At 40.0% G+C, this 27,337-nt stretch overlaps 1 protein-coding gene across 4 annotated transcripts in view; it reads left to right on the top strand.

Moving 5' to 3' along the window:
* The window catches only part of dennd1b (DENN/MADD domain containing 1B), an 84,918-nt gene that overhangs the window by 11,594 nt on the left and 45,987 nt on the right, over nucleotides 1-27,337 (top strand). For all 4 annotated transcript variants that reach the window (XR_008907671.1, XM_056758488.1, XM_056758486.1 and 1 more), the window contains exons 3-5: nucleotides 12,515-12,558; nucleotides 24,428-24,477; nucleotides 25,267-25,386. Coding sequence is in view for 3 of the 4 variants with exons in the window: in XM_056758488.1 (XP_056614466.1) it covers nucleotides 12,515-12,558; nucleotides 24,428-24,477; nucleotides 25,267-25,386 (214 nt within the window). In the remaining variant the exon portion in view is untranslated. The remainder of the gene's footprint in view (nucleotides 1-12,514; nucleotides 12,559-24,427; nucleotides 24,478-25,266; nucleotides 25,387-27,337) is intronic.

Below are 27,337 nucleotides of genomic sequence, written 5' to 3'. Positions count from 1 at the left end.
ACCATTGCAGTCTGTATGTAAGAACATGGAAAGACTTCTTGGCAGGTCTTTAGCAGTCTTTAACATCGGTCCATCTTTATTAGAGGTCGACCTATTCTTCGTTTTTGCCGATAATCTGAACCGATAACGATAAATTGAACTATCGTTAATGGGCAATAATCCCCACCGATAGTTTTCCTGGTTGCGTTTGTTCCGCGTGCAAGTGTGCGCAGCAATGACAGAAACGGAACAATCGGCTACTGTTAATAACATTGGTTTTAATGTAAACGAACAAGCATGTAAACCCAACAATATATATTGTAAAACAACCCAGTATCACGCTGAAGCGTGTAACAGACACACCGGTCCACTCGAGGATGTGTGTCCGTGTCATGATTTGCCGCCCCTAGGTGTGAAAATTACACAAATGAATGAAGGGTGAATACCAGCAGGGGCGACAATTTCCTCGATGCCAACAACCGTAACGTTAACAATACCATATATTCTATTATATTGGGATGTAATAGTTTTTATTCAGACATCATATTTCAATGTCCCCTTACCTAAAAGTATGTAACTTATAAATATAAAGCATAACACATAACAGGCAGATATGGCTACAGATGTAGTTTATTAAAAAAGTAAAATTATTCCGAGCCTTCAGAGGCTGGCTAACAGACCCAAGCCTCTAAAACTCTGAACCGGACCGGCTGCTGCGATTTAAAAAATAAAAATGCCGCCAGTGTCGACAGTGAATTAGCTTTGTCTCTTGTGTGTCTTGTGACTAGTTGCGTCATTACGTTTGCTTACGGCATTGGCTGTCGTGCTCTGATTGCGTCACATACTATTAAAATGTGACTGCGTGCATACCTGGAGCGCGATCCTCCGTGATTAAAACCTGCTGTGCTCATACAACGATATTGTACTGCTATAGACGACTCCGAATGCAACGCGACCCGTATATATTGCTGTTATACTGTTTGCTTCAAGCAATATTGTTTATTGTTGTCATACAGTTCATTGCTATTTTACGTTGTGTTATGTTTTCATTCTGAATAAATCAATAAAAAATCTATCGTAAATGAATCATTATCAGCAGGTGCTGACCACCTTAGTTATCGTTATCGGCAAACTCAAAAAAGGGTCAACCTCTATTATTTATTAGTTTATCAACATTTGCTTAGAAGATGAGACCATGTGCTTATCCTCTGAGCATTAATAAAACTTAACCACCACATATTTCTGTTCGCACAGTTACCTTAAGAGCCAACTAGGCATGCTATATCTGCTCACTCCTCATTAAAAAAAGAATATAGACCTTATCTTGGCTATGTTCACGTGTGGATTGACTTAAGGCAATTTTTCGGGTTTTATATCTCAGTCCTGGCCTCTTTTTGGGTTCCAGCCCACTTTTCGGGTTCCAGCCCACTTTTCACCGCTAAATGTAGGTCAGTCCCAGTGCCTGTCTTTGTGGGGCATTTGCCATACTTTTTGTCATAGGGTGTCATGTGACTCATCCATGAGGTCTTTTGTTGTCACACGTGAAACTGTGTTCTCTCACTTGATTGGCTTCTTCTCTGGTTCAGTTTGTGTCATATGGCATTAGTAACAGTATAATCATTAGCTAGGTATGTGAGCACACCCCTCTTGTTTTGAAGTCATAGCACACACAAGTCATTCATCTTTACTTTGAGACAGCTGCTTATTGAAGACATGCAATTACTGACTAGTCAATACGTCACTAGGCTTTTAAGAATCTTGCACAATGTTTTTCAAACTACTTTGTGTAAATGTACATTACAAATTATCAGTTTTATTTTACAACTAATAGCAGTTCTAAACTTTATTTTTTACGTGATTGTGATGATGTGTCTGCAAACTGCTTTCTTGCATTTATTTGCATTCTAAATTGTGATTGGTCTTATTCTTCTGACATCCATTACTGCTCCCATGAGCGACAATGTGGCTGGGTGCCTTTATTTACACCATACAAACCCTAAAACCTCAGCTACCTGAAATTTTTACATTATTCTTCTAAAAAGCCAATCCCGTTAAAAAAATCTTTTTTTGGAACTTAATATCATTGATGGATCCGTTCTGACAGATCCTTATCTCCGTCATAAAACACATTCCCTGTCCAAAGCCTAATTGTCATATGTTTTAATAGATAATTGAGTTTTTTTCTGCTAGGTATCCCATTTTTAGATGTGTGTATGTATAATGTGTGAGGCAGATGGTGCGAGCATATGGTTTGCAACTTGTGATTACCTGCTGCAACCCCTTTCCAGCTTTTCTCCTCGCGCACCCAAACCAAGTGGCTGCCCCCCTTTAAGAGCTAAAGACATTTTAATGTCCGTGAGATGTAGCCTAGCTTGAGATAAGGCAACTTTATGACTGTTGTGATTAGCTAGGCGGTACCTCCAGAGCACCTCCACCACCCTCTTCCGTGTGTACCGTGCATATAAATTACAGTCGAGTCAGGAGTTAAGGTGTGATTTGCAAGGCAGATTGCTTGAATGTTCTTTATTCTCTTTGTGGTGAAATGGCTTTCTTTCCCACCGCGTGCTAGCTACGAGCCGAACCAAATGGTATGCAAAAAAGGAAAAAAAATCTTTCACATGCAGACAGTTGATAAACATTCCTGGGATTGGACATGTATTGTGACAGACTGCGCTAATATACAGTGATATGCCGGGACTGTCACATAGCCGACATCCATATGCTGCTCCACTCAATCATGAAGCTGTGAAATTGGGTTGCACCCCAACTAGCTTCAAGAATCAAGATTTTTTTCCTCTCTCTCTCTATGCTGTTTCTCTGGCGGTTTTATGAAAGCTATAAGTGTATGTAAAATATGCAAATGAATTGACACAGGGTTTTGACAAATTGTCACACTGTGCGGTAAAATGCAGGAATAATCAGCTTTTGATGTTTGTTGGAGAGTCTATTTGCTGGCTTTGTGGGAAGCCTATTTTTTCGTTTTCTTCCTATGTACTATTTTTTCGATTAGTACATTACACTTTATTATTTGATAAAATATTATTATACTACAGAATAGGGCTGCACGATAATGGGTAAAATTATAATTTGCTCAATTTTAATCACGATTATTTTGTCAGTTGAGAACTTTATTTCACTTCCGCTTATTCGATCCACTTTACAGTAGTGGAGCAACGGATCACATTTTACGGATTTCGGTTCACAGGTCAGATCATTTTTCGGATCGGCTTATCTAAATGCTCATCATAGTTTTATTATAATATGAGCAGTTTGGAGAATTTGATATAAAAAATGAAGTTGTGAAAAAATACCTCAAGATATCAACAGATCAATTTAACAGGAAATCTTGTTTCATAAGTATTATTTATTTATTTTCTAGGCCATGTCATTTAGTATGCATGCATTATAAAAAAAATGAAAATATGTATTTTAAATAAATATAATATAAATGTGCAGTCAGAGTAAAAAGATGACAAATCCATCTCTAGAGATCATATTATAAATGTGACGGGTGTTATGGGGTGGCGATCATGGAATAAGTATCTCCACTGACTTTCTCTCATCTTCTCAAATGAATTACTGAATTATGAATTGGCGGGGCATCAAAATTGCTAAAGTGGTGAGCGTTTCAGCATGAATGGCGTCATTTACGCAACGGCTGGATGCTATTGTCTTTGACTAAACACAGCATTACTTAAACTTTACAGCTAAGGCAGGTTTAAGATATACACGGGATGCACTTCATATTTTAGATGTTGAGATACTGGAGAGAGGGAGCATGCGCTAAAACAATCTTTTACTGTACGACGAATAAACATACATTTAATCCATGTATCACATGCATTCCATAGAGCACGATCCTTACTTCTCCACTACTTTACAGTCAATTTATATGATATAATCTGCCAGGAATTTAACTTTGGCAACACTGTATTTTAAAGCGCTCTGTCATCCATATACTATTTACACAATAATATGGTGACGGAGGCAGAAATCCTACTCACGATTAAAATATGATTAATCAAGCAACCCTAATGTAGAAGTTAAACCTTGGATATACATTAGTGACTATTGTATATACAATAGTTAGGATTGGTATGATTAGTATTTTCTTGGACTAATCAGAGTTTTGTAACGCTACAGACTCATATCTCAAAGATAATGTAGTTGTGAATTTGAAACATGTAAGGTTGATCTTGACAGCTTGACATGTTTTAATAAGCTCAAAAAAGGATTATGTGTCCTATGGACACAGTCTTGATCGTCTATTCAATTAACAACTCAACATTCAGGGTACATGTGAACTGTTGGGTTTCTCTTTCACAGAGAGGTTCACAGGCAGTAAATGATCAGCTTGATACTTTAAAGAAGCATATCATTGCAGTATAGTATATCCTTTTTAAGGCACTTGCCAACTAAAGTAGCATGAAATGTAATGCTATTTGTGGCGTCTGACAAAATTAGAGTATGGGGAAAAAACATTTTAAAACGACTGAGTGTTTTCTTTCTCCTCAAGCTTGAAAGATCCCTGCTAATCTGCTTACCCTTTTAATTGTGAGATCCGGGGGCAGAGCTGCTCAAAGCTAGAATAAAGTAACTGATCCAGAAGTAAACTGATGACCACAGTTATTCCTTGCTTTTGGCTCCCAAACACTGCACTCCCTTCCCTCCCCTCTCCACTCCCCTTCATTCTGAAGGGGAAGAAAAAAGCTCCTTGTACCAACAATAGAATTTTCTTTTTTGCCATATGTTCGGTTGACATCTTCATCAGGTTCACAGCGGGTTACCTTAGTTAACGTTCACTCCACTGCTTGATGGGATTTTCGACCAGTTTCTTGAGTAGCTGGCTCAAAGTCTAGACGGGCCCCTAAAGACGAGCGGGACCCTTCCAGCACGCTAGGCACAATGACATTATTGTGGACGTGGAGGAGCTGGTGCTTCCTCTAACCGGCTGCCTCTTTACACGGACCTGTTCGGGCACAAAGACAATGGCTTTGTTCTTGGGAATAGTGTGGGTTAATCCAGACCTCTACATACTGTGAAATAAATCTTTTATAGATGAACGAAAGAAGGAGGGGAAGAAGAAAAGGTTTTGCCAAGGAGGTTCAGCATTTTAACCTTTGGCAGAGACATGGACAAGCAGAAGGAGGAGGCACGGAGATGTGGTAGAAAGACAAAAAATGGACTAGGCCTTAGTTAAATTAATAATTAGGTTGTTTAAAAAACATAATTTAAAAATTAAACATTACTTGGTGGATCTTTAGACAAAAAAATCGCAGTGATATATTTTGAGACATGTGCAAGTTGTTTTCGATCAAGGCTCTAACATTTAAGTTAGTCTGAGACCAGGCTTAAGCCTGGTCGGGGAAACTGCCTGTAAATGTCTTGGACACAGTTTACAACATCTGCATCCTACGGTTGTTCCTGAGAATTAAACCCAGGTGTTTAGGCAACATAAGAGTCCAGAGACATGAAGGTTTATGACCTTTGTTTACACAGCCAGAGTGCCGGATGTCATGTGATCCACATTGAAAAGCGCTGGGTTATTTATTTGATCTTGACAGTACAGTTATCTATAGACAGATTTTGGACAAGTGAGATTTCACTGTGGGCATGACAAATATTATTTTGCATTTGCAAGTCCTTAAAACAGAAATAAGATTTAAATTGGAAGAGCAAGCTTTTTCTTGTTGTTTTGACACGTCATTTCAGGTTGATACACAGTGTTGTATTTGAAAACTCAACGGACCGTCTCCTTTGCCCAGTGGGTTCCACGGTTTGGTGTCTACTTTGACAATATGTACTACTATGTTAATGACACCTCACATATTCATGATACCTTGTTGACACAATTTATTAAACACAACTCCCTCCCAAGGAGCCATTAAAGTACTTTGAGATTCTCCATCAGCGCACAATGACAGCTTTGCAACTCAATCGGACTTGTTTGTCGGCTTGCAATCACGTATTGGCTGTTTACCCATCCCGTTGCTAGATAGACAGACAGAGGTGGTAAAAAGTGGTGTCAGCTGTGAGCTCTTTCCACCACTCACCTATTAACCTTCTTCCCCCTGGCCTCGGTTCTATCAAAGCGGTGTGTATCGACTTTTAAAGACAAGCATTCCCGGGACGTCAAAACATTGATTTGCGACTGACCCGCGCTTTCTAGGCTCGGGGCGGCGGCGTGTTGCCACGCAGCGGCGGTCCTGTCGAAGGTTAGCCGTGCACGAAGCCCAGGGGGAATCTATGGATAGGCCCCCGTGCCTGCCATCACCCACGGCCGGCTTCACATTGGGTGCGAAAGCAAAAAGCAAAATAGCTCACTCCACAGAGGTGATTTCAATTCAATTCTCACCCATTAACTGGCGTTCGCTCCACAGTCAAATTACTTCCCGGCTCTGATACGAGATTGTTTTTGCCGCCTTCAACAGCAGCCGATAGTTTTTAAGGCTTCTCTAAGGTGTTTTCTATCACGGTGAGATGAAAACACTGATGCCAATACATAGGGCTGCCACCTCTTGGTATGTAGTATGCTATGTGGACTGGAAGTGCTGGGACGTAGTGTATTTTGATTTTGTGAGGATTTTTAAAGTTTGTTGCGAGTTTAGTTTAAGTTGCTAGACCTCAAGTGCACCTACATGGTTATAAAGTAGTAGTGTGGAAAAAATAAAATTTGGCACAATAGCTTCAATTAAGTTTTATATTAATTTGTTTAGTATTTAATTGTTTTGTTTGTTGACTATGGTGGGTGATAAGACCAAAGTTATGTTTCACTTTATAGGTCATTTGTATGGTCACGGTATTAAGTAGATCTCAGCTTTGTTTTATTTGTTGTAAATGTAATAGAACATTCGGTGAGTGTTTTTAACCCCTTAAATGGGTCATATGGTGCGGATATGTGTTTTTCTGTGCCTTTGGTGTGTTATAAGTTGCCCATGCATATATTAGACACTTAAAATTGCACAAATTTAAGTGTCATAACAAAAGATGCATTCTGTATAAAAGCGCATGCTCACCCAGAACTGCCTGAAATGCCTCGTGTAACCACACCCCCACAAATCCACATCAGTTCGTGGTTTGATTTGACTTAAGACCGCCCAAATGTATACGCAAGTAAGGTGGGCATCCCTGTCAGTACAATTGCTTTGGAACCTGATGTTCCAAATGTGGTAAGAGGCGATACATTTCCAACTGGCCAATCATAGCATACCTTGCTTTTCAGAGCAATGAGCTTTGCAAAAAATCCATGCGTTTCAGGGAGGCGGGGCACAGAGGAGATGCAAACATGCGCGGTATGTGTAAAATACAGCGTTTTTGAACCTTAAATCGTGTATACGCATTGCATTACATCTAAAATAAACGATAATATTGGTTTTAGCCGTGTCATATGATCCCTTTAACATGCACAAGGCCCATGGACACATGGAAAGGTGTTGTGTCTGCATTTTTAATACCTTTGTTTTACATTATCATTATAAATGCTAATATTGAATCATTAATGAATTTTAATAAATTATTTATTTTATATTTAATACATTGTATCCATAGAAATGTGTAATGTCTGACATCAATACGAAAGCACCTTTACATGGTTTAACACTCAAAATTATTTTCTCAATGTATATAAAATCATCATATTATTAACCATCAGTAATGAAAGCTGACAAAAAAACAAACTCGTATCACATTGATTGAATTTAAAATGATGAAGTCAAACAACTCTTTATAAACTTCCTTATGTTGTCCTGCTCTGTATTTTAAATCATGTTGTTTGTCCCTCTCGTGTGTAAATAAAAGCCCTGTTGAAATATGAACCATGTTAATGCAGAGTTTAAAAATGCTGGTCAACTGCTGGTGATTTTAACCATCACACAGTGTATATACCATCAGATAGCCGAGCCCAGTCGAAACGTCTGTCAAGTCTATCGCTCGTTTTTGTGTGTGGGTGTGTGTCTGTCTGTTTCCGTTTCTGTGTGTGTCTGTGTGCCCACTGGCTCAGGGCGGTTCGCAGACCTGCTGGGAAGAGGAGCGTCCTCAGTGTGTCGAGCCCAGGAGGGGAGACCGTTAGGGAGCCAGAGAGAGGCAGAAAGAACGAGAGGGGGATTAAGCAGCCCCAGGTCTGTCACGGTGACATTTCTCTCCCTGGCTCAGCAGCAGGGGTTGGGTTTACCCTCCTAACCTTCAACTTTCAGCCTTAACCCATTAATCCCTTTGTGTCTGCCCGCCCCGCGCAAACACACTCACAATATGGCAGCAGGAGGCTGCGGAGGCAAGGAGCCGGGGTCCCTTTGACAGCTTTTCACCCACAGACAGGGGCCTTCATCTTTTTACATTCCCCAGTGTACGAACCTCCCCCCTACCAAAAAAACCCAAAATAGACAGTTGGTCACCAAATTGGTCATTTTTGCATGTTTTTTTCTCGATGAGCGTGAGATGGAAAATTTTAAACAAAAAGTGAAATTCCAGTCAAAGTTTTCATGCGGGGGTTAATTGTAAGTGTCACGACTCATATCTGAAAGGAAAATAAAACACTTTTTCCAGTACAAAGTGTCAATGGATATTGAACAATATCCTATTCAGGGCTCTAGACTAACTAGTTATTGGTGGGACCAACCTTTGATTTGGTAGCACCAGAGTCGTGGGGTGTGGTAAGGAAAAAGAATTACTAAAACCTTATTTAAATGTGTTTAATTCATATATAAATGAATTTGAATTTCATACAAATCATTGTTTATGATTAAGTGATTTTAGTGTAACTCTTTAGTGTAAACACTTTACCATTTTTAAAGAACATTTTTCTTAAAGCTACTTTCTTCCTTGATTTGTTGTGAACAACTCATATAAGAGAACACAATTCCTTTAATATCAGTGAGTGTTGTTTGATGAACAGAGATCTATATTACGCTGCTGGCCCTTTAAGAGCTAGTGCACTATACTGTAACACCCATGCGTTTTGTTTCCCAACTGATTCTTGTTAATATGGGAATCGTGTGTTTATATGTCCGTTTTAGTAAGAAGCCATGAAAGAGAACTCCGTTTAGTGTGCTCCGACTCCCTGGGTGTGCATATATCTCAAACAACCAGCAACAACCGAAGGCTTTTACAGATTTTTCTTCTTCAGTTTGGCTTTTATCAATAGCGACTCGCAAATAAAAAGTATTTAACATGACGTATAGCCTTAACATTTTGTATGCTTTGCAGTATTGTTAGAGAGCTTTGTACAATAGTATAGTGCTTAACTTTTAAATGCATGTTTCCTGCTTTAGTTTCACACTGCATACAACAAACACAACACATTAAGTGATCTTTGCTGTTTTGTACCTTAGTCGGGAAATTCTTGTATTCTGCAAGCAGTAAAACATTTTTATTTCAGTTGCAAGATTGAGCGCTTCACTCGTCTGCTCAGTCGGTGCTTCCGCTTCATCATAGCAATAAATGCGATTCTTACATCCGCGCATTACATCTTTGGGGGCGGGGCCCGGGGGCACTGATAGATAATTTAATGACTGAAGGAAGGGAGACGAAAATGAGTGACTGACTGCGACGCTTGCACAATATAACATTTCTATGCATTGAATTTATAATCTGCAAAAATTATATATTTATCAGTTTGCCAGTCTCACAGGTGCGACCATTAAGAAAAACGTAGCCCACTGGCAGGAAAAATAGTCACAAATGCGACCATTTGGTTGGGTTCTAGAGCCCTGCTATAAATGAGCTTGTTCCAAAATGTTTAAGGGCTTTGAATATTCTGACTAGATGAGCATTCGGACAAATATTTGACTGCATTGCACGGAATTTGGATCTGCTTTCTTGAAGGGACAGAGTGGGCGTTAATAATAAAAGAGCTCATCTGAATTTCGGGGCTTTTCATGTGAGTCCCCTGTCGTGCAAAAATCCCACAGGGATAGAGATTTGCAAGCACTTTGCCGCTGTGTATGAATAAGCATGCGTCTCAAGGTATTTTTGAATACGTAAGAACACGGGTGCCTCCAGGATATGCATCACAGAAGGTGTGTGGTTGGAGGCAAGTGCCCCTCTTCCAGCCCTCCCTCTCACCTATTGCTGCAATTAATTATTTCTTTTAATGCGTTCACCTTTTTCTTCTGTTTTCCATCTTCTCCTTGTTTGATAAGGGTTGTTTACATGTCAAGAAGTAAGTGTTACATGTTCTAATAAAACGGATTAAAATCAATTGTTCAATGTAATTGTATGACCTTTGTCGAATATAAGAACTCGGTTGGGTAACTAACCAACTTTATGCTTTTTAACTACCAGTCTATGATTTTACATGCATTCAGTAAGATGTCTCATGCACCGAACAATTTACAAACACATAAGCATAACAGTTGTTTGTTTATGTTGAAATATGAATGAAAGTTGTACTTATTTGCTATATACAGTAAATGTCAAAAAAGTAAAAAAAAGATAATTGTCAGTTAATCTCATCTGTCTTTTTTCCATCCCTATCATTTATGTCTTCTTTCTGTGCTCAGTTTCTTTCTCCCAGCTCTCTCCTCTCCCTTGTGTTCGGTTTTCTCTTCCTGGCAGTGGTTCTCATCCTCTCACCCATAAAATCAGCATAAAATTGACCTGACTCTGCCAGATCAGATGGAGGAGTTGGGCTTCAGATCCCTGGGGAGAAGGAAATTCACCCTTTGTAGAAATATTATAAGACAAGGGCCGTGAAATCTCACAATAGGATTATGTAACGCACCTTTGTCAGTCTTTTCACTCACCGAACCCATTCCACACCCCCTCACATATGGGGTCTGGTCAGCACCGGTGCAGGATATGTTGCTATGTCTGCATTTGCTGAGCAGAAAGAAGAGGAATGACTTAAAGGGATTCCTTTAGTGAGATGATCGGAAAAAAGTATGGGATTGATTTTGAAGTATAAGAGATCCAGTTGATAAAGAAGTTTGGAGTTCATTTGGGTGTAATTGATGGTATTGCTCCGAATGCCCTCGTACAACAAAACTCGAGGTTTACGCAATTTACATAGCAGAATAAGTACCAAACAGTAAAAAAGAATTGTGACATAGGGTTTATGCTCCATATTTTATCATTTATAATGTTTTTATATGTACATGTGCTCACGGAAATCTTGTGATAAATTAGAGGACACATTTTTGTATTGAAGTGGCCTTGGCCTGAACAGTTTGAGGACCTTCTGTTCTGTTGAATGACATCAGCGGCAGTGAATCATCAGCACTCTTTTTGTGGGTTTGACCAGAATGTGGAACCAAGAGTTTCCGTAAAAGAAGCTGTGAAGGGAAGTTCATATTGTTGGTCTGTAAATTAATGGCCATATAAATGAGGAAATGACTAGAAGAAATCGAACAGGACTCATTGGTCAGCTATTCTTTAAAAATGTATGTAAAATGCTCATTTAAAATAATATATAGCGTTGCTGATGTTTTATAAGAGGTCGGTAGCATGTTTATTTTTGTTATCTTTCTTGTGATAGTCCTGATAAAGGTTAAGTTATTACACTTAGTCATGGAAAGTTCTTTTCGGTCATATTTATGTACACATTTCCTGTGTTTTATTCAGAGTATTACCTCGTGTTTGTTTAGGTTGCCAAATATTTAGAGTTGTCATGACAGGTAGTAGCAGGAATAGCTTACACGGCCCATGTGAGTGTTTGTGTGTGTGTGTGTGTGTGTGTGGGCGGGCAAACATCTCATTGTCTAGTTTCAGGGTTCTCACATTAACCTTCAGCAGACTCTGTGGTTTTGTTCTATGGTCCAAGCTTGTATTTTTAGGTGACTTATTATAGCAGCGACATCTGGAGTGCCGCCTGTTCTGTGTGTCAGAGTGTATTGCATTGAAGACCGGTTATGTGTTTATAATTGAATAACAGATGATGTGCTTTGAAAAAATCAATAAGGATGTTCATTAAAATTTATTTACTGTACAGCTATATCTTGAAGCTGAAGAGTTGCATGTGTTTAATTGCATTTTAATTACGCAGTTCCATGCATGTACATGTTAAGCACATGTTTTATTAAAATATAGATAAATTGAGAAGATACTGACATCCATGCTTTATTGTTAATATAAAACAGCATCCGTAGAAGACTATATTGACAGTGTTGCATGCCCTCTAGTCCCTTATTGGATCTATAAAATACTCTGACTGAGCATATTACATTTTCCACAAAGATTAAACTTTTACAAAATGAGGATGATTGTTTAGTAGCAGAATGATTTTTGTGCATGATTTCAATATGGTCATTATTGTTTTAAAGGCTTTCCTATTAGCACATTTAAGGTGTGAAATATTAATGCAGCGCCACACATCTGCTGTTTCTGCAGGTAGTCAAGTATTATCTCTGTGTCTGTGCGTTTTTAAAGGCCTCCGTCTAACCAGATGACATTTGCATATGCAGAACGTTCCATGCCTCCGCTCATAGCCGCGGTGTGCCGACACATAGGAGAAACCACCCTTGCCCCCACCCCCACCATTAATATGTATGTGTTCTGAACGGTGCGTGGTTGCTGATTAATGCTGTCTGTCAATTTCTTACAGATCCGACAGTGCTGTGGAAGTTCCCTCAGGACTTTGGAGACCAGGTTGGAGACAGAGGAACTTTTTTTTTTCTTAACCCCCCAACCCACCAACACCGCATCCACGACCCCTCCTGCTCCTAGGCTTACCTCCCTTCCTATTCTCTCCCCCCTTTTTACATCCACTTTCTCCCTCTCTCTCTCTCACTCTCTTTCACTCTCTCTCTTCCCTCCTGTGCGGTGAGATGTTGCTGATAATGAAAAGCAGTGAGCAGGTCTTCAAAAGGCGTTGTTCGGGTTATTATCAGCTGGCTGTGATGTGAATGGGTGTGGATGGAGTCCACTGGATCTCACACCAATACAGCGCGGGTTGCTTACAGTATTATATCACTGTAGTAACCTGCAGTAAGTAATATATCATGTACAGTTAGCTCATCATTATCGCGGCAAAATGAATCCAGAAAGGGAGGCAGACGGACTGTTCCGCGAAGTATGATACTATTAAATAGACATATAATAAAAATACAACTGCCACAGATTGATTGAAGTATTTAATTTCACAAAGCCCTAATTAACCAATACGAATTTAGCATTCTTGAGAATCTGTCTGTTATTACCAAAAATACCATAGTCTTTTTAGCACTTCATATTAAATGAAACGATCTGTGAAAAGGGAATCGTGATGTGTTGTTACAGTGTAGTTCAGGTCACATGTGTCTGCTGTACAACGAGAAGTGGGCCTGGGTCAGAGTGCAGTGTTGTGGTTTTTACTTTTTCTTCTGTGCGCTCGGTCTCTAAAGGTCTCAAAGTACAAGGTTCTCCTCTAGCACGAAGCAAATTGGACCGTTCATTATGAAACTAAAATGGGAAGGAAACATAAAAACAAAGAAGATGTGACCGTCTTTGGCTGTCTTCTGCACTTTGATCCTCATCGGCCGTCTTCTACAGAAACTGTTAGCTTGACCTAACCGAACAAAAAGTGAGAATGTAATTTAAATGACTGGGGGAGAATCTTAAAAGTAAAGTATTTTCAAAAGAGTTTAAAACTCTTAACACGGGGTCTTGGCATGTATCAACACACCAACAAAGTTACTGAGACCCACAGTGTTGTAAAGAAGCTTTCGCCTTTAAAATTCTCTCTCATTGTCTATTTTGAGAACCGAATGGAGACATGGTGTTTCAGTGACCGCTGTAGTTTAAAAGAATCTTAGACGTGGCTTTATTGTCCTTGTCAAACTGCTTTAACACAATGTATATCAAGATATAGAGAAAGAGAGAAAGAAGTCCCCTCTCAACTTGTTTGGTGACAAGATCGTTTCCAGTTTAAGATGTGTACAGATGGATCTGGCTTTTTCACGTTAACATAAAGGCTCGCATTGAGCCGTCTCATTACCAGGATTAGGCTCTTATTCGTCTTTGTACGGCTGCTCGCTCTCTAGCTGCCGAAATCCCTTTTTCCCCCCCAAGTTAGCCAGCATATGGCTAAAGCAGCTCCGATCTCTACAGGCCTTCTTTGTTTATCCTCTTATTGTTGCGGCGCGTAATGACAGTTGTAGGCCGTAGATCGGGGTGGAGGGGTTACCCTATCCCAGGGGAGTGCGGCGAGCAAGAGAAATAGGGAGAGGAAAACGATGGAGACAGGCAGGACTGTGGATTATGGAAATATGAATTGATTTTTTTTTATCCTCCTCCCTTCCACTAGCCTCTATGGTAGAATAGGGACTCTAAATGAGGGGCGAACAGCCTGGAAGCTGGCACACAGGGCGGGGAAATTTTAAGCACAATCCCTCTTCCCCAGTGACTAGCTGTGGCCGTGGTCACCTACAGATGACATGTGGAGCGGCTAGAGCACAGTATATATCTGAATCACAAGGAGACATTTTTTTTTACATACGAATCAGACAGATGGATGGAGTGGAACTTTTATTGTTAATTTTTATAGATCTCTCTGTCCAATGTTTTGCCTGTGGGGAAAATGGAGGATAGAACAGATATGCGCATATAGATTCTTTTTCACTTGCCATAGTCACGTTTATTTGACCAGTTTCAGATTTGCGACTATAATATTTAGGGATTGAAAGGGATACTCCACCCAAAAATGAAAATTCTGTCAACATTTAAGATTGTTCCAAACCTGAATATATTTCTTTTTTCTGCCAAACACAATGGAAGATATTTGGAAGAATGTCAGTAACCAAACAGATCTCATCCACCATTTACTGCCATAGTATGGAAAATAAAATGAGGGATGAGATCTGTTTGGTTACTGACACTCTTCCAAATATCTTCCGTTGTGTTCAGCAGAAAAAAAAAACTGTGAGTGGAACAATCTGAGGGTAAATGGTGACAGGATTAATTTTGGGTGAACTATCCCTTTAAAGGAGCATGTGAACAGCCAAACTGCCTTTACTTATATTTGCAATAGATTTGTACTGTGCCATTAACAGTACTTTATGTGCTTTCTGTGATAAACATTATTGTGTTTTACATGCAAGATTTATTCTTGATGTCAACAGGAAGTTTTATCTTTAATTCTGTAATCTAGAAACTAATCAAAAGTATCTTTTCCTGTTATTACTGTTGTATCTCATATAAACTTGTGCAGCGTATCTGAATGTCGATCTTTGTGGTATTGGGTGCAGTTACATGACGTGCGTAGTGCAATGTGTGTGCGTTTTTATTAATCAGATTTTCAAATGTTATTAAACGATAGTCTTTGCAAAACAGCTGATGTAGAAGTTAGGCTAACTAACTATATGAGCTGGCGTATTAATATTAATGAACATTGTTATTTTAGCGTTTCGTAAGAAATAAGTGCAGGGGCTAAGAAATAATTATCTTAGAGATAATCCCACTGTCCTTATTATCTCTGTAGATTTTTGACCTTGACCTTAACATCCTTAAGTTAGTCATTTCCCCAACCATAGCTTCCTATTCCAAAGGGAATAATGCAATGCTTACATCACATTCCGAACCACCAGCAGAGCGTATTTGACCTGATGGATGTTGGAGAGTCTCGCTAAGCCTCCAGATGTCACCCGGTCCTCCATCTCCTTAGTTAGGAGGCGAACCGGCATGCTGAGTGAAGCTACAGCTCATGTAACAAAGCGAGAAACTGCATCCCCAGAGCGTCGCGGGGCAAATATTTGTCTAGCTTTGACACAGTGTACAATCATATGCCCTGAGCCTGACACTTCATGATTGGTAGCCTTTCCCCCATGGTTCGCCCCCTCCTCTGCAGGACACGCACCAGCACCTCAGCGGGAAGGCCAGCCAGCCGAGCATCATCAAGGAACACGAAGACCCCCGGTTTGGTGATGTCTATCTTTTCAACACTTTAACATGGAGGGCAAGTGAGAGATGAGCTGCGATCGAGGAGAACATCATCTGCGGAGATGGAGGAATTGGAAGGGGGGCTAGTAGATGCTGACAGCAGTTGCACATGTGACTCAAAAACTCATGGGAGTTCCCTTCTCCTCGTATTTTTTGCGATTTTTCTTTAGTTCTTAGAGCTGGGAGGTCTCCATGGGTCTCACAACAGCCACATAATTGCAAATAGCATCTGTTAGCAGTATCAGAAGTGCTGGAGGGTGTTTGTCTTGTGTTACACTACTTGTCTTGGACACTGACTTGATCAACAGGAAAGCGTTGCCGTCCATTATTTAAAAAGGGATATTTGCGCTGGTTCTCACAGGATGATTGATGGTCACATGTCACTTTTAGTTCCCTCTGCAGGCAAAGTTTCACTTCACCTAGTGAAGTAAAATTAAGAACTTGCACTACGAACTTGCCTGTTCGAGTACTTGCACGTTCACAGCGTGGAATACGTTCAATTATTCAAAATAGTATTGTCATGAATTCACTCACAAAACTTGGATCTCGTACCCCCCTAAAGCTTATGACAAGGCACTAGATGTACATGGTGCTAAAAACCTCAATAAAGGAAGGAAACGCTTGTCATTACTGCTTTAGCTGTCGTCGTCCAAACTGGAGGATGTCCTGGTTTGGTGGAGCTTAACTAGAGAGGAAGAGATAAACAGAGAGAGAGAAAGATAGAGAGAGAGAGAGTGAGGGGGTGGTGGTTGCGCGTCTCCGAACCTCCACACGCTTGATGTAGCTTCTAGCCACAGCTGAGAGAGAGCAAGAGTGAGCTAGCGATCGCGCGGTCCAATGGGAGTTGACAGCTTAAACGCAGAAAATCCCCCAGGCCACTTGGCACTCAATTAATGATGTTTCTGGCTCCGCGGTTCTCGGGCATATGTAGCAGAATCTAGACTTGGCCCAGTAGAATATCAGTTGTGTATTCTTAAGAAAGAAAGCGCTCGCCTGTCACATTAATGTATTCATGGCGGAGCGTTTCGGAGAAGAATATATCCTCCTGCGTTGGGTTTTTGAAATTAAGCAAAACCTTGTTGTTCGTAGGAAGCTGTTGTAGCTTATTAGTGGTAGTATTAGTATTGCTCGTACTTGGGGATTTGAACAAACCTCTAATCCTATAGTGCTGCATCTCGCACATAACGCGTCATGTTTGAGCTGTGAACATAAATGACATCTCAAATCCTCTAGCGTGTTGAGGAGAGCTACTGCTACTCACAAGGAATTCAGACACGTGAATAATATAATGAATGGAAAAATCGTATTGACTTGCGTTGAAGAATGAACCCAAGCCATCTATAGGGATCAGAATATCAGAGAGGATTTACGCTGCCCTCCAGACACCTCGATATTTGATATTTCCAACTTAACCCGGAAATAATTTCTCCAACAGAACAGGATTGTTAAGAAAAACTTTTAGGCCCGGTTACACAGACAGACAAGGTTAAATACTTTTTAGTCCCAGACTAACATAAAGGTTTGACCTGTGTTATCTCAATATAATTTGCACAGAAATATCTTAAAATATGTCAGTGCCATTGTTTTGTCTCAAGATGCACACCAGTAATGTATTCTTCTGAAGGATTTGTATTAAAGCAACATTAATATCTTAATTCATCTAAGGCATAGTCTTGGTTTAGGCTTAGCCCTGTGTGTGTATTAAACCAGGCCTGTATGTTTTCATCATGCTTAATTGTTAGCAACATTGATATCGTGATGTTACATAATCATAATAATTTCCAGGGTTTCAAGTTCGGATAAAAACCTAAATCAGACGATTTTTACTTTTTGGACCAGTAATTGGTTGTCCATCAACTGCATAAAAACCGTTCAGAATGCTTTAGCATCATGAAAGCATTATGTTTTTTTGGTTTGTAATTGGCATGTTATTGGTTTCAAGAGTGTGTTTTTTTGCTGACAGATTACGTTTCTAATGTAATGCAAAAATGTCTTTAAATGAGATGTGTCGGCTATGTAGATATACATGTGGATGTACACCATCAATTGAAAACAAGCCTTTGGTATGATACCTACACATTTTTTTATAATCATAATTGCAAACATATCTTTAAAGACACTTTGTAGACTTGTAGAGTGTAAAAAGCATCAGCTAAATGAATAAATGTAATGTAATTTATCCCTCATTTTACTATTTTTGTCTCAGGGGCCATTTTCGCGTCTTTATTTCAGAAATACTGTAGCACTTTAAAACTCTAGCTTCCGGTGTCTACAGGCCTAGTGAGGTTCATGCTGAAAGGCTCAGGGTTGTACGTGTGAAGGTTCTATATCCAGACTGCACCCGTGTCTCATCCCAGCGGCCCTGTCACGCACTTGTCAGTTCTTTAAGTGGGCAGAGGATCAATACATCACCTGCTACATTTCCTTAAGCAGTCTAATACAGACGGCCTGTTCGTGCCAGAGAAAAATAACCTCTGTGCCACACACCGAATATTAGCTTCGCACCACCTAAGGGTCAGCGTGGAAAACCGCGAAAGGAAAAGGAAGACGGGGGCTAAGGAAGCAAAATCAACCGCCTCGCGTTCTTCCTGGCTCTTTTTAAGTGAAAATGTAATGCCCGGTGTCAATTTAAAACTCTGGAAGAGCTACACCGTTAGCGCATTGACTCGGTCCAGGGGCGAAGTCGGCACTTATTAAAGGTGCGTAACTCAGGGTCAAAAGCAGCAAGCCGGCAGCACACGATTAAAATGTAATGAAAGGAAACTCGGTTGGAGATTTGCTGGTCCGTGGAAGGCAGAAGATTATTTCAGCACCGTCGATGTGATGTTGCATGAGTTGCCAGTTCTAATAGGGAATATCTGGAAGCTATGATACCTTAAAATTGCACCTACGTTTTATGGAGATGCTGATTTTTGGCTCAGGTTTTAAAGGGATAGTTCACCCCATAATAAAAACAAGTCATTGAAACTGAGAGATGATTTATACAATGGAAGTCAATGAGGTCTTTTATGTTTTGAGGAATACATTCATACAGGTTTGGAATTACATGAGGGTGAATATTTTTTTTTTTTATTTTGGGGTGTACTATCCCTTTAAAGGTCCAGCTTGTGTAATTTAGCAGCATCTAGCTGTAAGGTTGCGAATTGCAACCAACGGCTCTCGCCTCCCCTCCCTTTCGAAGGACTACGGAAGCTGACACAGGACTAAGATGTCATCACGTTTTCGTTTCTTTGCCGAAGGAGATTGCACTGTAAAAACAACATGGTGAATTTAATGTAAGGGGACCCGCGGTGTATGTAGACAGAAATGGCTCATTGTGAGGTAATGCAAGCATAAGTAATAAGTATATTTAATTCTTGACACAATCACATGCGACCGCATTTGTTACAGTCTCACACATGGAGAAAGAGAGAGGACTTAATTGGGTTTGGTGGTAAGGTGAACACTGACCTGTGGTAAGACTGGGTTTGAACCTGTCACTAGGATATCAGTGGCATCCGCATGGTGGCTCTGCCAGTCTCAGTCATTTTTCCCCCCCTCACATACACGCACACACACATCTCTCCCCTGCTGGAGACTGTTCCATAGCGCCGTGTAGACCTGCTGGCTGGCAGAATTTTTAAAGAGCATGGAGGTTTAAAGACAGAACCCCCTGGGGAGGAATCCCACCAGCTTGGAAAGGGAAAGGGGGAGTTTGCTGTCTGTCTCTCTGAGTCTTTCTCTCACCTTATCTCTTTTTTCTTTCTTATCTTTGTCTCTGCCTCTGGATGCCTGTCTATCTTTCTCTCAGTTTATATGCTTTCTCTTCCTTTCTTTCACATTCGTTCTTTTTACTTTTTTCTTTCCTAGTGTTTCTTCTTTCTCACAGTGCATCTTGTCCCCCCACCCTACCCAAACTCTGGCATTGACAGATTGAAGAAATTCTTTTCACTCGCTTACCCAGCATCGCTTAGTTCCTTCTCACAGCATTTTTCTCTTTTTCTCCTCTCACTTTCTCAGTCTTGCTGTTCCCATCTAAGTATTCAACACAAACGTTCACGTCACTTAGTAACATTGGCTGCATTCACAGTGTGGCCTGTGTGTAATGTTTTTTGCCTACAAATGTGACACAAATGAGCTTTTATGGATGACGGTATGAATGAAAAAAATGTTCAACACGAAATTTGTCCTTTTGTGCAATATTTGAAGTCATTGTTGATGCTTTTCCAAGTAGGGTCAAGGCGTTTGTTTTAACTGGCATTTAATTCAACCTTTCTGAAAGGTTTAATTTACAGGACATTTCAGATATGCCCATGAATAACCGTTGCCAGCTTACGTCGACTAAAACCTGTTCTTGACCTCAATGTTGATCTTCTGATCAATGTTTCAAAATCTGAGACCTCACTGATGAGCAGAAGCTTGTGGCCTATTAAACACGTGTGGACGTAGCTGTACCAAAATGAACCCCTGAGCTCAGCAGAGCAGCCCATCCCCTGATATTTGCTGCTGATGCTTCTCCTGGATCTGCTCCCATCCAGCCCAGGAGAAGCTCCCTTCCTCTGCCGGGAGTTTAAGCAGGGAGCGATAGCGTCTCTCAGCAGCGGTAAAAAAATGCAGCTAGCGGAGGAGCGAGAGATAGAGAAGAATCTGTGATTGCAGGCCTCCGCAGTGGGACCAGGGGGGAATGGAGACTACTGTCTCACTGAGTGATATCCCTGTCTCAACAGTAAATAAATAATGCAGCCTGCAGAGTTCACCCTGCCTCCTCCAGTGAGTTGTAAATGCATTAGCTGTTTTATATTCTTTTGTCTTGGGAAAATGGTTGGGAGGGAGGCAGAGAAAGAAAAGAACATTACAAGCAAACAACAGGAAGGAAAATCACTCGCGTTCCACCTTTTCGCACGATCTGACTCTCCTCCGAGCACGCTTTGGTGTAGTCCCCTGATCACCTGAATGAATGGCAAAACAGCGAGAAGGTGCGTAACGCACATGCGTACAGGGCTTTAGATACTAGGACTTTCAGGAGAATCGAGAGAATTTTTCACTTGGGTTTTACAGTTGCGGATGGATATGCAAACACGGTTGACGTGAATGTACCAAAGTAAACATTGTATATTTTAGCAGTATGGTATATTGTTGCAGTTATTCAGAGAAAAACTATGTTTGTAATTAGGGTTGCACCGAAATGTAAATTTTGACCGATAATGATAACAGATAATTATTTAGGATTGGAAGCCGATATATTGGCCGATATACAGTATCTAAATATTAATATAAAATTCCTTATGACTGAATGAATTTATGACTTTATTTGAACACATTGACTGCAGTAAACAAGGTAAACGTTAGATCTCTTTTCCGCCTGAAAATCATGTACCAAGCCTACTTTACGCTAGTAAAGGATTTTTTTATCTGCAAACTCTTTATACCTTTTATTTAATAAACAAACTATAGATGTTCTTCCAGAGCAAGTTAGAAATATGTTCTTAATAGCCACATGTCAAACAGGTCTCAAGACAGAAAGCATTTAGATAACAGTCTGATTCAAACAATATGCTTTTGTTCCTATAAATTACTCATTCATTATTACTGTATCTACATACTTACCAAAATAAACAATGTTTTGCTAACAGCAGTAAGTGAATGATCATGACAAAAAGACAATACTGTACTGTATTTTAACTGTGAGCAGCGTAGAGCTGAAGGCGTTTAACCTGAGGAAATTATTTATAATTGATCAGCTGATAATTTATTGTGCATCCCTATTTGTAACGTTTCATAAAAATTTAAGTTAGTATGTTATAGACAAGGGCATCATTTTGGGGGCCCTGAGCTAAGTCAAGACCTGAGGCCCCTCCTCATACACATTCATATTTTTTCTTTGAATTGCACAACAGTAATACTGAGTAGCTCTATATGAAATTATGTGTAATATATATAACCTGGATTTATTTGACTTTGAACCGCATGACAGCACACAGAATTGCGTCAAAGTGCGGGTAACCAACCTCCTAGCTGAATAAGAAGTTTAGATTTTTTTTTTCAACCGAGTCAGATCTGTCTGTTATTGGGTGTGTTTGACTTATTCAGTGTAGCGCACGCAGGTCGATAAGGCGTCAGAAGCATCAAATGATTTAACCGCTTGTGGCCAATAAGGGGCCCCCCAAGCTAGCGGGGCCCTACGCATTTGCGTGGTTTCGTGGAGGTTAACACCTCTACTGGTGATGCACATTTACCAAGCAAAATTGTTAACTTTAAAAACATTTTCCCTACTCATCTTTTCAACACATTGCATTTATTTGTGTCGATATTTATACCTTTTCTTAACATGATCTAATCCTGTAAGTGCTGGTTCCTTAAGGCAACGTTCCAACTAACCCCCATCACTAATATTGCTTTTTGTGTAGTCCAAGTGTTATTTCCAGCCTAAAATTCATTGCTAGATCCTGTCAACAACTCAGATTGACGGCAGAGAGCAGCGTTGACTAGAGTATAGCAGATAGCTGAGGCCAATGTGGGACCCGCGACAACTTGCGCATCTGCGAAGGAGACAATTTTATTTACATAGCATCCGTTCACATACGCTTCTGCAAAAGGGTGGCACATCTTGGCATAAACACTCGGGAGAAGCGCCTATAGGAGTTAATGATAGTAGCAGTCACATACGGCAGCATCAGGCTTGCGTACCCGTGACAGCTTTACTGCCGTACAGTCATCCGCCGTGCCGCGACACGGCGAGGATGTTTCTGCTTCTGCCAGCGTTCTTCTCTCGCCTGCCAGAGCCTTCAATCTCGCTCTCTGTATCACATACTAACTCTCTCACTCTGTCTTCTCCCATCACCGCCGCCACCTCCCACCGAGAATAATAGCAACCAGTCGCCATCCGCACCGCATCTGCATATACACAAATAAAAACAGACACGCGTGCAGGCTAGCACACGTGCGCTCCAAATTAAAGGAGCAGTTCAACCAGAAAGGCAAATGCTGTCATGTTGGTGCCAACTTGTGTGACTGATGTGTTTTATGAAACAACATTTTTTTTTTTAGGGAAGTAGTTTTCAGGATGTGCATTTTTCAGTGATCTATTCCTGTAATTAGGCAAAAACAGCAAAACCACAGGTACTGGTGTGAGTATAGGATTACACAGTTTCACATCGGACAGTCACATCTGAACTACCCAACCCCTCCCCAAACTCACAACACTGTTCCTTTGAATGGTGGCAGCTTGTTATATTTTGAGCAGGGGATCACTGGCAGTTCCCCATGGCTAGGCTACAGTACAGGCCTGGCCAGACGTGGCCAACCCATATGGTGTACGGCTATGGAAATCCATATGCTGCTGGTGCACGGACTCTCCCTCTGGGGCTATGTGGGAAGGTAAAGCCCTAAAGGCTGAACCTCCTTTTCTTCCCCTTTTCGCCGCCTCTGAACCCCCGGTGTAGCTCAGCCATTGTCCCAGCAATCTGCCGTCACCTTGGTCACACTCGCACCTTACCCGAGCTCAAGCGCAACCATGAGCTAATGGCCGCTAATTATTTTAGCCTTCCCGTCACATCAGCAGTTTCGGTGTCATTTCCCCTTAAATCCATTGCCTCATTACTTGGCTCTCATTGGTCAGCTATTGTTCATCTTAACGAACAGTTGTCTGAGATTAAGTTCTTTGTGAGTGGATTAGCGTGTGTTTTTAGCAGTGCTTGATAAGGCAAGAACTGCTGTTGCTCATGGGGGAGCTTGTTCAGTATTAAACTTTGGTGCATCAGTGGTAGTACTGCACTGTTTGTGTTGTGGGATTGAATGATTCCTCAAAACATGCATTCATTTTAAATCAACTAATTAATTGTATTTAAACAAGATTGGTCCAGAAGCACTTTCAGTGTTTCAGTTTTTTAACTCCTCACAGACGTTAAAAATAATAACTGTGGATGTTTAAAGCTAAATTGAAATGTTGTAGTTCTGTGCTAGAGTTGCAACACCTAAAAACCGTTTAAAACACATTAGCAACCTCCCAGCAAGGCCCTTGCAACAAACCACATAACAACCCGAAATTGTTGTGATTTTTGCAAGCACATTCAAAAATTTTTCAGAAAATGTCAAAAAATTCTGTAAATGAACAGAAATCGAGTTTTGCATTAAGTCGCAAATCTAGGATTATTTTATTGTTGTTTGGGCGTTTCTTACATCTCTTAATTATCTTAATTATCTTAATAAATTAGTTAATACACTGATTAAAGCTGTCATCCATAACTTATTTTGTATGAAAATAAACAAAAATCAGTTACTAAGTGTTAAAAGTTCTCTCCTCATAGCTTCTCATCTAGGTTTGCAATAGTAAGCTAATAATAATAATGATGATTTATAAGTTGAAATGTCCGTACGTAAAGTAACCTGTAATTGAATGCATCACACAGATATGGCGATATGAGGTCAGGGTCAAAAGTGACAGATCACAGCTTGAAGTCATTAATTTAGAAATTACTGAAGTTTTTTTAAATGTCCGTCACTGTAAATCTACAGAGATGCACACACACAACCTGTCTTGAATGTATTTGCAGATGTGTTACTGTAGTGTTGCAATGTGAATAATTGGTCTGTAATGTCATTCTCATGTTTTGTCTGTCTCTAGGAGGTCCTCCAGACTTTGCCCAAGTTCTGCTTCCCGTTTGACGTGGAGAGGTAGGATTCCCCCGCATTCACCTCCACGCTTCAAGAAAATAACACTTAATGAACGTGTGAATTGTGAAAAACGGATGTTGTTTATACAACACGTGCTTTTGCACACACACAAGAGACTCCGGTGACTCATAGGGTGGGGCCACACACCTCATTTGATTCCTATCTTGATGTCATCTTTAAGGGGTCTTAGATTAGAAGACTTAATGTAGAAATTAAGATCTCCACCTCCTGTAAACAATGTGTATGTATACAGTACATGTCTGTCCTAACAGGCGTGATGTTATGCACATCTACTGAATAAATGTATGTTTTGCACAGCAGCTGTGCTGTTGGAACTGAAAAAGTGCTGTTGTATAGTTTATGTGCTGCGAATTCACTTCCTCTCAGCTGAAGCTTTACTGCTGCCATCTAGTGGAAAGGAACTACACAGTTATTTTTGGAATATGTAAAATAAGCATTAAGGTTAATACATTTTTCTGCATTTGTAACTGCTTTATTGTCCAGTGAATATAAAACAAAAAATGTGCAAATCACATGAATTGTTGAACAGTTTTAATGCCATTTCTTTTTAAATACATAGGCTGTTGCATTGAGTAATATATGAGTACATTTTGCCGTATTATAATTATTTTGTAATGCAAAAAGTTGTTTAACCAAAAAGTTGTTTAACCAAGTGCACTCAACCTTTTTTATGTATGAACTGTTAAAGAGTATTTAGGGTGCAGAACAGTAAGCGTTATTAAAAGATGATTTATGTGAAATTTTCTTGTGTGTATGGCATCTGTACAGAGTGTCCCAGACTCAGGTGGGCCAGAACTTCACATTTGTGCTCACAGACATTGAGAGCAAGCAGAGGTTTGGATTCTGTCGTTTAACGTCCGGCTGCAGGGTCTGCATCTGTTTGCTCAGGTAAGTCATCGTGGCTGGTTCACATTTATTGCGTTTTGGTGTGTGTGTTTTGTCCGCATTTAAGCAAAAACATTTGGATTGTGGAATTGGTCATTGGTTGTTTGTTATTTTATTATGAAACGGTTTACATATGTGCAAATAATGTGAATGTTTATTTATTTCAGTGAAAGTGGTATTAAAATAAATATATTATTGATATGATCAAGTGTAATTTCTAAATTTTAAACATTCAAACAAATAACACTCCTCAAATTTTTCATGAAATTACAATCAACACAGTATACAAATTAAATCAATACATTTCTAGGAGATATAATGTAATATGTGAATGGAAAAACAACAGTTGTGCATATTAAATAAACAATAAACGGCGTATTTAATAATACAAATCCATTTATTAATTCAGAGCAGCACAACTGGGACAAATCATCATTTTTTTCCCTCCGTCTACGCGGTATTGATGGACAATCGCAGGTTTATCATCATCATGATGAGCCGCTGTCGAGATCTCTCCTCCTCCCACCCCGGCCTGGATGGCCTTTGTTTTTTTTCTCTTCTTTCTCTTCCCTCGTTATTCAGGCACACAGGCATGCCAGAGACGGTTCACCAATAATTATGCATGAAGCCCTGCTGCCAATTAGCAAGAGTCTCTCCCCTGTCCCTTTCACTGAGTTTTACATGCTAATTCATTTGACATATGATGTATAAAATTCATTATGCATTCTGAGTAGTTTGCATGGCTTCCTTCATTCATAATAAGAAATGCATTTAAAGTTTTTTTTTTCAGTTTAAGACCGTAGAGCTCTTTGTTTATGTGGTCTGTTTCGAAATTGTGTGAACACGTAGGAGAAGAAAGTTTTGTCTTTCCACTCCTTTTTAAATATACGACAACAAGATGTAAAAAAAATGTGTGTGTGTGTGTATATAGTATAAGCATGTATGTGGTTTATATATATATATATATATATATATATATATAAATATGTGTGTAGTTTTTTTGGTTAAATTTAACGCGAGTAAAAAACAATGCAATTTTTTAAATATATGTAAACAAACACATATGTATACATATACTGTATATACACACACACACACACAGACACACAAATGTGTGTTATGTTGTTTAATGGTATATATCATAGATATAAAGTTGAGAATTGTTCTGGTCTTCTTTAAGTAGTTACTTAAACTCATTTGCACACCTTTACACTCTTGACTCTACGTCTGAATATAAAACAAAAGTAATTAAAACAGTTTGTGTCCGTGCGATTGTTGAAGTGCTGGGGCCATAAAATTGTCACCTAAGCTTACACGAGGAAGTTGCCTAATGAGAGGGACAGTTTTATGTGGACAGCCCTTTGTAGCTTTACAGGTTTAGCCCAGGCCAAAAAGACCAGGGTTCCTTCAGGCCAAACCACTTCAAAAACAGACCCCTTCCATTTTACCCCACCCTCTCCACCCATTCAGCCCTCGGACACTCTGTCATGACGGGAGCGAATAGCCTTCGGACATCTGCGAGACCCTTGATGAAATAGACCCTCTCTCTCGGCCGGTTTATTTGATGGCTGGGACTTGACTTGGCGTCTCGCTCAGACGGCAGAGGTTTTCTTCAGTCAGTGGTCACTCGGTTATATTTCCTTCCTTTCGCCGAACATTTAGCACAGGAAGGTGGAGGTGTAATCGTATCTCATCCTGGGAAGGAAACAAGGTGCGAGCTGACTCGCTTTTAAAGCTTCTGAATTCCTCTGGTGATTTAGGATGCATGGTGATTTAAAGGGCTATTAGATCGTACATGTGTATAGGACAAATTAGGAATATCATAGGATCATATGTGCAGTGTGTTGAATTTCAAAACGGACATTGTGATTTACAGTGCAGCTGATTTTTCTTTTTCTTGGCATTTCGATAATATGCTGGATTTTTATTCACATTTAGTTTAGTCAGTGAAAAG

This window comes from Triplophysa dalaica, chromosome 10 (genome assembly GCF_015846415.1).
Source record: "Triplophysa dalaica isolate WHDGS20190420 chromosome 10, ASM1584641v1, whole genome shotgun sequence".
NCBI classification, from domain to species: domain Eukaryota; kingdom Metazoa; phylum Chordata; class Actinopteri; order Cypriniformes; family Nemacheilidae; genus Triplophysa; species Triplophysa dalaica.
This window is presented reverse-complemented; position numbering and strand designations above follow the sequence as displayed.